At 33.1% G+C, this 14,441-nt stretch overlaps 1 protein-coding gene across 1 annotated transcript in view; it reads right to left on the bottom strand.

Moving 5' to 3' along the window:
- The window catches only part of LOC143253057 (uncharacterized), a 98,309-nt gene extending 84,410 nt beyond the window's left edge, over positions 1-13,899 (bottom strand). Inside the window, exons 1-2 of the mRNA XM_076506217.1 lie at positions 13,549-13,899; positions 4,662-4,740 (exon numbers count right to left, since the gene is read on the bottom strand). Coding sequence (XP_076362332.1) covers positions 4,662-4,713 — 52 coding nt within the window. The 5' untranslated portion in view covers positions 4,714-4,740; positions 13,549-13,899. The remainder of the gene's footprint in view (positions 1-4,661; positions 4,741-13,548) is intronic.
- Between the last annotated feature and the right edge of the window lie 542 nt (positions 13,900-14,441).

Below are 14,441 nucleotides of genomic sequence, written 5' to 3'. Positions count from 1 at the left end.
AAATTGCGAACGATACATTAAACACAATACATTGCCAAGAATTATACAATTTCAAAAGTGTTGACAATTTATAACACAATTAATACAAATAACCTTATGATAATGAAATTACATAATACACATCCAACAGTATACGTCACATGCATCAAACTGAAACAAGATAATAAGATAAGAGTATTCAATTTTTACATTATTAGTTTATTCCCCCCTCAAAAAAATATACTGCCACGTATGATGCTTAGGACATCATTGTATCATAATAAAAATATTATTAACTCTTTGTAACAATAGTAACTCTTTTATGCATAGTGTTATACTTTTCATAAATAAACTAGAAAATAATTATTTATGGTTGGTTGTTTTGGAATTTCGCACAAAGCTACTCGAGGGCTATCTGTGCTAGCCGTCCCTAATTTAGTAGTGTAAGACTAGAGGGAAGGCCATCACCACCCACCGCCAACTCTTAAGCTACTCTCTTACCAACGAATAGTGGGATTGACCGTCACATTATACACCCCCACGACTTGGAGGGCGAGCATGTTTAGCGCGACGTGGGCGCGAACCCGCGGATTACGAGTCGCACGCCTTACGCGCTCGGCCATGCCAGGCAATTATTTATGAATACTGGCGACTGAGAAAGTTTCTTGCAGTTTAATAATAAATATTAAAATATTTTAATAAATAAATTTTCAATAAGGAAAATGAATTTTTTGTCACTAGATGCTGCTACTTTCATCTAATTAGTTAATACTAAAATTGAAATTTATTCAATATATTAGGGACAGAAAAGATTTATATCAAGTAGCTGCGCTACACTTGAATATTTTTATAACAGGAATAAGAAATAAAAAGAAAGTATGTCGTTCATTTTAAGATCTTTTATAGTTGCCTGTAATTTATTGTACAATTTTTAAGGTACGTTTATTGTTCTACTTTAGGAGCCATTAGAAATTTTAAGAGAGGAAGTTGGAAGGAACTTTTAGTAGAGACATTTTTAGGGTGATTTTTTTTTTCTGTTTCTAATATTAGAAGAACGTTCAAGGCTAACTGCAGTAGGAGGTTAAATGTTGTGGGTATAAGCACTCAACTTCGAACCCTTATTTGATTTTACACGACTATTAATCAGTTTTTCATCTGCGTTTGGATTTTGTCTTATAGATGGGATATCTTCATCGTTTTTGTTTTGGGTACTGCCACTGCAGGCAATTTCCGTTATGACTGAAAATAATTGGAAATGAAATTTTAAAATAAAAACAATTTTAAGGCTTGATTTACGTATATAAAACGCATATTATTCCATATCCTTACAAATATATCATTACTTTCTTTCGTATTTGTATCCTTCCTTACAGCAGCGTCATCAGCTAATGTTATGATATTTTCACGTGATTTTACCTTATAAAAACATATTATAAACATTGTGTTCGATAGCACATATCGTGGAATATCATAAATAATTTGTGGAGGATTACTATATCTGTTTTTTACATAAATTCTAATTATATTTAAACCTTTTTAAAACTGAACCTTCAATTCCTTTACTTTTATCTTTTTGATAATATGTGGCAAATATTTGAAAAGTTTCTTTACTATTGTCTAATGATTTATAAATTTTAGAGCAAAATATAATAAAGCCAGTTTAATATTTATATTTCTCTTAAAATCAAATTGAGTTCAAACGAGTAAATGTTTTTCAATCTAAGTTTCATCGAAATCGTGGTTATTTTTAAAACAGGTAACATCGAGAACGATGATTTTTTCTAAATAATTTTGTTTCGACTTTTATACATATGAATTACTTTAAATAAGTAGGGAAAATTCGCAAATAAAGAGACAACTTATACATACTAGTAGAAATGTCGACCTATGGTCGGATGTCTATGCTAAGTTATTAATCAGAGTATTAGGGGGCTGATACGTGAAAGTGATTTACATTACAGTCGCAAATCTCGAAAAACTACTCACTTCTAAACATTTTTGTATAACTTTAGTATAAATAACTGTAAATCTTGATTCATATGTTGTTTTATTCAGACCTTATGTAAAAGAAAATGGGTTAATTTCTAAATTTCTTTATCCAGGTCACAAAAGCAAAGTTTGAAGGGAATAATGGCTATTTTCTGTACTTTTACAACATAAGCAATTAAGAAATAACACATATTATCCAAGAACAAAGTTTGTGTTACATAGTGTTATGTTAACTTTATCGTAACAATAATCTAAAGAGAGGATAAACTTTTTATATATTTTTCTACTTGTAAATAGCGTTAATTTTTGTTCAACTTCACACCGTTCCTTCTGTCTCATTAAACATCCACGCGACCACAAACTTTATTGTAAGTATCAAGTTTTATATCTGAGATACTAATGCATTTTAGTTCGAAAACGTCCCCTGCTAGTACAGTGGTAAGTCTAGGGATTTACGACGCTAAAATCAGGGGTTCGATTCCCCTAGATGAACTCAGCAGATAGCTCAACGTGATTTTGCTAAAAGAACACACACACACAGTTCGAAAAATGTAACTCTTAAGCTATATTAATGCTTATTTGTATCTGTGCAAAACTGCACAATGGGCTATGTTGTGTTCCTTGCAGGATCGAACCCAAATTTTAGAAGTATAAATACCCAAGCTTGTCACTGAGCCACCAGGAAATTGAAATGTGGTGTAAGTGATGTTCTGCGATTGCTACATATTAGACAGGTTGACTCGTTATTAATGTATTTGTGGGTAAAACAAAGACGGAGTACTGTTTAAGTACAATAATCTGTAAATAGTTGCTTTCTTTTAATAATAATTGAAATTAGAACCTGATACAAACTTTAATATTAATGAAAAAATCCGAAATACTACGTAGACGAAGCAAAATTTATATAACTAACGACGTGTTTTCAAACAATTCTGTATTGGAGAAAAGAACTGAGAAAAACCTAACGGCATTTTAACCTGCTGAAAAAAACTGTAAAAATAATTTTTTTGTTTGTTTGGGAATTTCGCACAAAGCTACTCGAGGGCTATCTGTGCTAGTCGTCCCTAATTTAGCAGTGTAAGACTAGAGGGAAGGCAGCTAGTCATCACCACCCACCGCCAACTCTTGGGCTACTCTTTTACCAACGAATAGTGGGATTGACCGTCACATTATACACCCCCACGGCTGGGAGGGCGAGCATGTTTAGCGCGACGCGGGCGCGAACCCGCGACCCTCGGATTACGAGTCGCACGCCTTACGCACTAGGCCATGCCGGGCCGTAAAAATAATACCAACACCATTTGGGAAATAATTGACAAGTTGAAACTTAACATTAACGTGAAGTTGCTCACCCCAACGGGAATCAAGATAAACAATAGTTTGTGCACTAAAAAAAAGAACGAAAGAGGGCCATATAATTTCGTACACAAAATCACATGTTTGGACTACCAAGCAAATTACTAGGAGAAACTCGAAGAAAATCACTCTTTTAATTACAATATAAACGTTGTCAGTTCCGTCAAGTAGTTCCTCGTACTTTCATTAGCATTCTATTATTGCATAACAAGTAATTAATACAAATCGTCCAAAAAATTGTAATCCGTGAAACATGCCATGCATTAAAAAATATAAAATACATTTATCAGAAAATAATCACTCTTAACACGTTGACTCCCAAGCAAATTTTGACAATACTTTCCAGGATCCCACTAGTCATTTTACAATAACTTTTGTTTAGGAAGAGTGTATATGTAATCGTTGTTGTGTCCCATCCAATAAGTGTGTCCGTTTGAAAAGAAAATCGAGCACAACTCACCTGTGGGTTGTGTGGGTCTTAGCGGAAGACTGTCACGACCCACTGGTGCGTTGTGTGGGAGACAACGTGTTAAAACGAACCCAGGTGATGCACTCTTATTTCCCAACTAATTTTAATTCTTCTCCTTTACACTTCGAGTTATTAATTAAAACGACAAAGTTATTCTCTCTGACATCAAGTATATGACTCTTGTCGCAGTTCATCCGATACGTACTTTTAATTGAATATCTTATCCAACGCTTCTTACAATTTTCAAAATTTTAGATTTTCTCCACTTTACAAACTTCTAATACGTTTGTATCCTGATGACGCCAGTGTGCCACTGATGAAACATTGCATGTCATATCAACTTTTGGCCCGGCATGACCAAGCGTGTTAAGGCGTTCGACTCGTAATCCGAGGGTCGCTGGTTCGAATCCCGGTCACACCAAAACATGCTCGCCCTTTCAGCCGTGGGGGAGTTATAATGTGACGATCAATCCCTATATTTGTTGGTAAAAGAGTATGATGACTAGCTGCCTTCCCTCTAGTCTTACACTGCTAAATTAGGGACGGCTAGCACAGATAGCCCTCGAGTAGCTTTGTGCGAAATTCAAAAAACAAACAAACATCTCAACTTTTTTTCACCACCTGGTACTTTCAATATTTTATTCATTTATCATCATTGTAACTTGAATCTAAACATAAATGAACAATCTCAGAATACATTTTTGGCGTGAATAAACAGACCATTAATCTTAGTTGAAAGTTTGTTGTCTTTAAGTGTGAATAAACAGTCGTATTCATTGTACAGTAAAAGGCAAGTTCAGGCTTAGAATATGTTAATGTACGTATTTCCTTCGCAAAACTTGTGTTACTGATTTTTAGTCTGACTTACCTTCACTATACCGGTAGGAAGAAGAGCGATAAGACGATCTAGAATAAGACATAGCGATTTCTTCACTGCCTGCAAATACCTACAAAAATATAAAAGTTATTTTTTCATGAGAAAAATGAAATGTAATAAAAAAATAAATATATTTCACCTTATCTACATAGGGTTCATATACTAATATTTTGTAGTAATTATTAAAAATATTAATTTAGCAGATGACAGAAAATTTATAATATATATTTATTTATTTATTTATATATTAAACCATGATAATTTTGCCAGCATTTGAATTTCATCTGTTGTATTTTCGGACACTTAATTCCAAAAGTGACATAACCATATTTATAAGGATTAAAATTGCACATAGTTGGAAATCACTGACATCTTGCTTCTACTCCAGCACCCACCATTAAGTTTGTTTTATTTCTATCACAACAGATTAGTTGTTGCAGGCACTGGGTATATTGTTATTTTAAAACAATTTTGAATCTTCATCATACCGCCATAGTCCATGACGCTATGTCCTGTCACACAATGTCTGACAACTGTGCACACTGACAATAGCTCCGGGGTGTAGTTTTCATTAGAAAAGGATACAGTGCAGTACTGTAACGTCCTAAGCATATCATCGTTCCTCTGTATTCCATAAGAATCTAGTATACGAAAATGGTGGTTTTCTAGCACCTATTTCAATATTTCAACAGTATAAGCATATAAAAATTCGTAGGTGCTACTTCCTGACTGATACATCTTCATCTGTAATAGTATAAATACCAGTTAAATGCTCAATCTGCTTGATGTATTTGATGATTAAAGGGATATGTCGTGGTAGAAAATTGTGTGAAAATGAATTGCTGCTGTTTATCATTTGTTATTAATATTGAAAGGTAATTTCGGAATTAGGTTTTTCTTCTATGGGTTCTTTTCCCTAATTCTATTATTCGAAATAATTAGTATTGAAGTGAAATTTCTATTTTTCTTGCTCATTAACATTAAGTCCTGGACAGGTACATGTTTAGTAACAGTGCTTTTGGCATGTGCTAAATGTTATTCCAAGTATTATTACATTTTAATAAACTTTTTTTTTTTTGTTAAATCGTTGTTGTAGTAGCACGTTATTTCAGTCTTACATTGGCACCCGAACAGGGATCTTTTTTACAAAGGTTCAGTTGCAACTTTGGATTGTTTACTTTTTAAGTCATTATCGAGTGAGAAATTCGGCAATGATTTAAGATTGGCTAAATGTAAGTGATGGAAAATAACTGTATTACTACAGGAATTAGCGAATCTTATGTGGCAGGTTTGAAGCAGTCTATTTCAATTTTGACAGAACAAGTAGAAATGCTAATACAGATCGTGACCGATCTACTAGCGAGAGGAAAGAGGTCACGGTATCCATCAACCTCAACCTTGAAGAGTTTAACCCACCTACAGATCTGAGGAAAATTCATCGATTTATATCCCTGCAGTTAACTCACCACCCATGCTTCTTGATAAGTTCGACAGTAAATCGAATTTTAATGTCTTAAGTTTCTTACTAGTTCTGAAAGCCATTCCATTTTTAATATACGTCAAGTATCTGAGAATAAATGGGAGTAAACTGCAGTTTCTTGTCCGAGGGAAGGGCCATTAAAATGGTGGAAGACTTTCGTGTCAGAAATGGCTTTCGAACACTGTAAAGAATTTAAATAAAGCTTGATTAATTTGTTAGATAATATTAAATTCGCTAAGGAACTCTTTAGTAGAAATTACTATACTAATGAAAGAGAATCAGCTGACAAATTTATTTTGAAAATTTGTAAATTATGTAACCCTGAAGCAGCAGAAAGAGAAATTTCTTATGAGAATACTTGGAATGCCATTTTGTTGTATCTTTGCTGATGTGCTAAAATTTACAAAACGATATGAGCATTGCTAGAATAACAAGCAATAAACTATTAATAGCGAAGTAATTAACGTAACTAACACCACTATAAATTTGTGCGGTATAATGCTTGTAATTAAAAAACACGAAGATCCGTTATTGGAAAACAAGAGCGTGGATCCAAAAATGAGGTTTTTAGTCCATTGAAAGTAAAACCCTCCATTAACTGTTTAACAACAAGTAAAATGGATTTTCTACATCTAACATTAAAAATTAAAGGCGTGAAAATATTAGATAATATTGATAATTGGTCGAATTATTTAGTAATAAATGAAAATACGAGTATATGGCAGCAAAGCAGAAGAAACATCCAACACTTCAATTAAAAACTTGGTGTAAAGATAACATGCATCTTGCAGATGGAATGACTAACTGTGAACTGCTGCGGTATTTTGAAGCCAACAAATTAAAAAACACAAACAGTATTGTAAACAAATGTTCTGTTATCGTTAGTTGTATCTTGTTTTATTGGATTATACTTTATTCAGCAAAATTAAGCAACCCTAAACTTCTTCACAAATGTTCTTGAATTAAATGTGCCATCTCTTTGGCATAATTCCAGGGCTGAAAAATTACTGATTGAAAAAGTACAATATTCACTTAAAGAATAAAAACTGTGAATAATTTAAGCAACTTATATTAAAATATAAATATAATTTTTAACAATAAACTTGGACTCGTAGATTTATCTGAACATGGTATTATAACCACTGATGAAAATATGGTGTTCAGTAAACCCTATCTTTATTCTCCCGCTAAATTAGAAGTGCTGCATACTCAAATGGATGAAATACTCCGTCATGGGTTAATTAAACCATCTATTTCTTTTGGGCTTCTCCAGTAGTTTTTGGTCTTAAAAATACACCTCCCACCTTCCAGAGACTTATGGATAAGGCATTGTGACAGGAGCAACTGAATGTTAAAAGTCTTATATTAATGACATGTTTTTACCCACATTTGAACAACACTCGACCGAATCTTCCTGCAAAAGCAAATTTTGCGAACCAGAAAAACCATATTTAGGATTTAACTTGCTTTTAAGGAAATACTCGCAAATAAAGACACTCAAAACTTTTAAAGACTTACTAACTTCAGGAAATAGTAAAAAGTTAAACGCATTCATGGTCAGGTATATGTTTTAAAATTAATTCATTATAAATTTTGCTGCAGTTGTTTAACCTTTGTTTTAGTCACATAGGAATAGAATCAGGTGGAAATGACCCCTACCCCGTTCTCACTAGAAAGATGTATTCCCTAAATTAAATCCAGTTTTATGTGGTAGGAGAGCATGAGAGCATACTCAGAGGAGCAAGGCGAGCGCTTCCACCAAGATATACTGGACTTTGAACGCCGCTACCAAGAAGCGTATACCAAGACATGATGTGCGACCATATTTGGGGGCTGATACGTGAAAGTGATTTACATTAGAGTCGCAAATCTCAAGAAAAAACTACTCACTTCTAAACATTTTTCTATAACTTTAGTACAAATATATGTAAATCTTGATTCATATGTTGTTTTAGCCAGACCTTATGTAAATGAAAATGTGCAAATTTGCTCGTTTTTACATAGAAAATAGGTTAATTTCTAAATATTTTTATCCATGTCACAAAAGCAAAGTTTGAAGGAAATAATGGCCATTTTCTGTACTTTTACAGCATAAGCAATTAAGAAATAACGCATACTATCCAGGAACAAAATTTGTGCTACATAGTGTAATATAATGCATTCTTCTAACTAGTTAAATTATGTATATTTTAAAAATTTAGTTTTTGATTGTTTACTGTTATGATGTTGTTAAGCCGCTATGTGAATACCAAAAACGAAAAACGTAATGAAATTTTCAAAATTTCAAAAACATTTTTGAAGGAATTTTTGTCTAAAATTAAATTACAAATTAAAGAAAATAAAATTATTTAAGACACACGTATGGAATTTTGAGAAAATTATTACTGAGTTTGTGGCAGCCCAAAGAAATATACTGACTTGGTTTAAGAATTGATAAATGTTCCAGTAGAACAATTTTGTATGCATAGTAATAGGCTTTATTGTATTCTCTTTGTAATAAAGAAAGCTACAACATAAAATATTTATTCTTAAAATGGATGACTAATTATAACTAGATTTAGATATATGAATACTATGTATCAGGATATTCTTTCGAAATAATATATTGAAAATGTCTGCCTGGTGATATATAAGATTTTATATACCAAAGGTGTGGAAGGCTAAAGGTGTTTATCTTGCAGTACAAGAATTTTACACCAAAAAGTGTTTTCTTATTTATTTAATTTGATAGGAATTTCTGTTTAAGTCGTATAAGTTTGAATTCATTAAAAATTCAGAGTCAAATGAAACCGGTATATCCAGAAAGTGACTCTTTTTCATCCAATAATAAACTGAAGAATTAGAATGAAAAATTAACTGAAATTTAAATCTTAAGAGTGGGAGAGTTCCAGCAATCAAACATCCGAAAACAAATGCTGAATTTTTAATGCATTCAATCATTCAGTTTTGTTTCTTAAATACGTAGAGTATAATTTAAGTGATTAAAAATTGGTCTTACACCTTTCCGTTTCTCCGTAGGAAATGAATGACTTTCTAGCTAATTGTATTGGAATACTTAGGATAACGCCTGTGTTGTAAATCTTGATCTGCAACTCGATTTACAATCTTCAGAAGAGTTGGCTGTTTATATAGGAGACAAACTCAGAATATATTAATATCACTAGTTGGTTTTGTTTTCTTTGCACGTTTTATTTTTACCTTATTTTTATGTACTCTTAACATAATAAGAAGACAGACTGAAGCCGAAAAATATAAGTAACCTCTTCACTATATATTACATAAACATAGGATTAAAGTTCATAAAGTTCACAAATCTTTTACAAAATAGCACAGAAAGAAAAGAACTTTAGGCTTTCGAAAATGTTTCTGGATGTAAATATTGGGAGAGACATATTCAAATTAGTCAAATATGAAAACTCGTTAATGTTGACATTAGTTAACACGTCCATAACCTTTTTATCTCGGGACATTCTTGACCAATCTTAAACTCCAAAACAAGTCCAACACAACACATTACGCATCTCATTACTTTATTCCTCAGTATCCATTTCTTTGGTGAGAAAGTCGAGAGAGAGTATCAAGATTCTTTAAGTAGATGACAAGAAATAGTTTTGTTAAAGGTAATACCACCCATCATCTTATATGAGTACAGAATAAAATACAAATAAAATGCTTGTTTGTTTGAGAACAAATACAGTTCGGACAATCTGTTGTGTCCAGCGAAGGGGAACTCACTTCTGATTTCATCGTTGTAAGTTTGAAAATTTTTCGCTGTCCCACCGAGGACAGATAAATAGAAAGTAAATAGATACGGAGTGAAAATACATATATTATCCCTTTCTAATATTATTGATTATACACTTTTACAGAGCTACTATTGTACATTTCCGAACAGTTTTACAGAATTATAAGTGTTATTTTTGTTTTAATCACGGACGTTTTGGAATTGTTTCCATTTCTATCAGCAGCGTTAAAACTTCAACATTCTAACCACAAAAAGCGTCAACTGTTAAGTGCATTTTCTGCGTAATGAATAGGTGGCACGGAAAACAGTGGTTATGGCCCTCAACTCGTAATCTGAGGATCACGGATTCGATCCTGCTGGAGAGGAATACATACCATAATTGACAGAACTGATATATTTAACTTTTCTATGAATAATAATATATATTTCTAAGAAGGTATATTTTTGCAAGCTTTTTTAACTTTCATGCAGGTGATCTACCTTTACTTATGCCATACCTGTAAAGAAAATGGAGAAAGTCGTAAACTTCTACTAATTCTGTACCTGAGGTAATTGTTACGTACAATAACAATCGTTCAATAAGTCTTATATTTGCTTGACCTCGTTTCTGCGTCACACTTACCTGAAATGCAGTCGTACTCATTTTGAAAGATGGTATAAGTGTGTGTGTGTGTGTTTTCGTATAGCAAAGCCACATTAAGCTATCTGCTGAGTCCACCAAGGGTAATCGAACCCCTGAAATCTGAAGACTTACCGCTGTACCAACGGGGTACATTGAGAGGTGGTACCGAGACTTGTACAAGTTATACGTACTAAGAATTAGTAGGTTTATCTTCCTTAAATGTATAAAGATAAGGATCATTGATTTTTGTAATCTAGTATTATGAAATTCTGTTGAATACTAGGCCTTTTAATTAAATTACGTGATCATCATAGTTATTGTCTTCTCTTTCTTTTTAAACATGCTTCTGATCTGCTCCACCAACCAGCTGCAGTTTTGAATACAGAATACAGAAGTCTGCAAGTCTGTATAAAGATACAACAACGTACGTTTTGTTTGTACAGATAAACATTTTTTTGTTTTTTAACTTCTGACTAATTTATTTCCTTTGCAGTCCATGTTCGTTTTATTATCTGATTAACCTAGAATTTGTTGTGTATTGTGACTAACTGATACAATTTTGTTAGAAATTACTGCACTTGAATACTACACATGTATGTTTTGGTGAATGTTGCCATTCTCATAGATGACTTTCTGCTCAAGCTTTTGGTTCCATAATTAATACAAAGAGAATAGAATCCCCTACCCGATAACGGACTTTTTTGACAGCTGTTTCTGTTGCAACAGCAGCTGATAGGTCCATTGTCAGCACTTTCTTCTCTATATGTCATAATGCTATGCCTGAGGTTTTAGAATATTTTTGAACTTGTAACATAGTGATCTTCTATTCGGTTTATTTTGAAACTTAAGCAGCAAGCCAGCAACTGTAAATATTAAGATAACTAACCTATTCGAAAACACGGTCTTAATAATAGGAAATACATAGATATGTGGCTTCTCATAAATTAGGTTTAAGTTGTTACAACTTGGTTGCATAAGGGAAAGTTATAAATAGGCCAATCAGAGGTTAATTCCTTGAGGAAACATTCCAAAACAGGTTGATGATTATAAAACTCGGAACATGTGTCATGCTTATAGAGTGAGCATATACAAATGTCATGTACTGAAATACAGGTTACCTTAAAATTGTGAACTTCCTAATCTTCCAGACTTTTTAAGGATTTTACACGTTTTTGACACTACGAGTTTCTTGCAGTAAACTTTACTACCGATTGTCACATATGTAAGGAAACATATCAAATTCAAATATGCATTATAATCCCCGCCATTATCTGGATATAATGAAGAACCCTATGTTAAATAGGAAGAGAAAGGGATTTGCCTTTTAACTGCTCCTATGTTGGTAGTTTAAACCAGGCCAATGGTCTTTCAGTTGAGGCACAACCTAAATATGATACTTCGTCCGACTTGGATTCTATAACCAGTTTGTACTATATCTTACAATAACATCACAGTATGTTACTTACAGACATCAAACCATACTTAAAAGCAGAACAATTTGCATACCGACTTGAACAGAAATAAAGATTCTAAATACAGTGGAGCGCCATTAAGCCGCGGACCAGTAAACCGCGAAATCGCTTAAGCCGCTGTAGCAAGTCGTGTCCCAAAATTTTTGATGTATTAAATCTACTACCTGGCTTTTTAAAGTTTCTCACACTCTCCTTGTCTTTATAACTTCAAGGGGATATTTAAAAAGGATTTACTTTAATTTGGGAAATAAATAAAATATATTACAATAGAAATCGACCGTTAATCTACCTTATCTGCTCTCTAAGTCAGCTTTATGGAGGCCGCCATTGTTACCGAATCACACCTCTCCATACATTAAAGTTAATCCGCGGTAAATCCGTGAAAAAAGTGATCAATAATTAAAGCATTATTTTTAATTCGATAATCCGATATTTTTATGGAATTGTATAAATATTGGCCACAAATCCAATAGAAATCACTTCAGTTTCTGAATTAATAGTGAGCATATCATATTGACATGGCGGCTCGCATGTAACACGGGAAGATGAAATTTTACAGGGAAAAGCGAACCATCGCAATGCATTGGTCGTTTGTGTTAAAACGGCACTTGTCAATTGTATCTGAATAGTTTATACATTAATATTATAATGATCATGCAATGGCCCGGATGAGGATCCTCGGTGGAGCTGTTGGCGACTTCGGCTTTTCAGTCACAAAGGTTTAAGCCGCGGACCACTTAAGCCGTGGTTAAGCAGGTTGACCCCCCAAATACCGCGGCTTAACGGCGCTCCACTGTATATAGATTTCAAAACTTAGAAATGTTCCATCACAAAATTACTCAAGTAACAGAAAGAACACGTTTTAAAACAAGCCGGTAACTTGTGATGCCCCTGTATCCATACAAAGTGAAAATATACAAATACTAGTTATCTACTATTGTCACCTATAATTTAAACACTGGTCCATTGTATTTATCATTTGGTTAATGAAGTCCTAATTGTTATACATCATAAATTATAAAAAAGGTCACACAAATAACTATTTCACTCTTCACCAAACAGAAGTATTTTTCATTACAGTATTAAGCAAACGTCAAACATCTAAATGTGCTTGCTTAATGCACTTTAAGCTAATTATTAAATTATGTCGGTTTTACCAAATATTTCGTACCTCAATATTTCGATTGAAATTCTTTAGTGCCTGAAACTTGTATTTTTAGTGTTGTACATTCACGTAAATGTTACAATAAAAATTATAAGGTCTATATATATATACTTAAATAGATACATGTATATTACTTAAAATATATACATATATTTCCTAACGCTTATGTATAACATCACGTATTAAACATAACGTACAGTCAACCAAGATAGTACCCAGTTTCAGACTTAAAACCTGCGAGCGAAATAACTTTCTTTATCTTACATTCAAGGCATCGATATGAAATAGGATTTGTGTGTGTTCAGAATGTTAGTCATATATAATGAAGATTACTGAATTATATTAGTTAAGTATCTCTAAAGTGCATTGAGGATCCTTCTTAAAAAGACCTTACCTATGAAGAAAAGTACTTGCAATGTAATCCACTACAAATTCTAAACTACGCAGGCTATAAGGCTTCTGGTTAGGTTCTCACTTTCATTAATAATGGACTACTCTGATTCGCCCACTTAATACAAATTGAGAAAACGTGTACACAATAAAAATATTTTCTTCAATTATCGATTAAATTAAAACGTAAAATGCTTATAATGAAAGTAAATAATTTAGAGGGGGGGAGAAAAAGCTCAAATATTTAACGGACGCAGTAAAATCCGACGTGTTGTCTTCTGTCACCCCTCTTAATAGGCAAGCTTTCTGGTTTACCGCGACCCGCCACCGCATAGGCTATTTTTAAGCAAACCCCAAATGTTAGTGTTCAACGCTGAATTATCGTTTCAAGACGGTATAAATATAAAAAAGACATGTCAGCATCTCTTTCTGCTGAGTATTTCTTTAGGAACAGGCCAGGAAACTGATTTGCCTACTTTTCCAGGAAGCTTACATCACGATGTTCTTCTGTGAGTAATTCAACGATTGGAAAAGTTAATCATTAAAGTTGTGACTAAGCCTAAACATTTCATAGATTCCATATATAGAAACATATCATCACTGAGAATTGATAAAAAAAATAATACACTGAATAGTGAAGGATATTTGTGTTCGTATAAACAAATTAAAAACTCTGTTAGGTGTTTACTGTTCTTGTTTACACACTAAATGGTAATCATTTAAAGTCAGAAAAACATATTCAGGGAATACAATTAAAGCTTGTAGTCTCGTGTCAATATTTGGTTTGTTTTGAATTTCGCGCAAAGCTACTCGAGGGCTATCTGCGCTAGCCGTCCCTGATTTTGCAGTGTAAGACTAGAAGGAAGGCAGCTAGTCATCATCACCCACCACCAACTC

This window comes from Tachypleus tridentatus, chromosome 6 (genome assembly GCF_004210375.1).
Source record: "Tachypleus tridentatus isolate NWPU-2018 chromosome 6, ASM421037v1, whole genome shotgun sequence".
NCBI lineage: Eukaryota > Metazoa > Arthropoda > Merostomata > Xiphosura > Limulidae > Tachypleus > Tachypleus tridentatus.
Note: the sequence above shows the minus strand (reverse complement) of the source record. Positions and strands in the feature narration are given on the sequence as shown.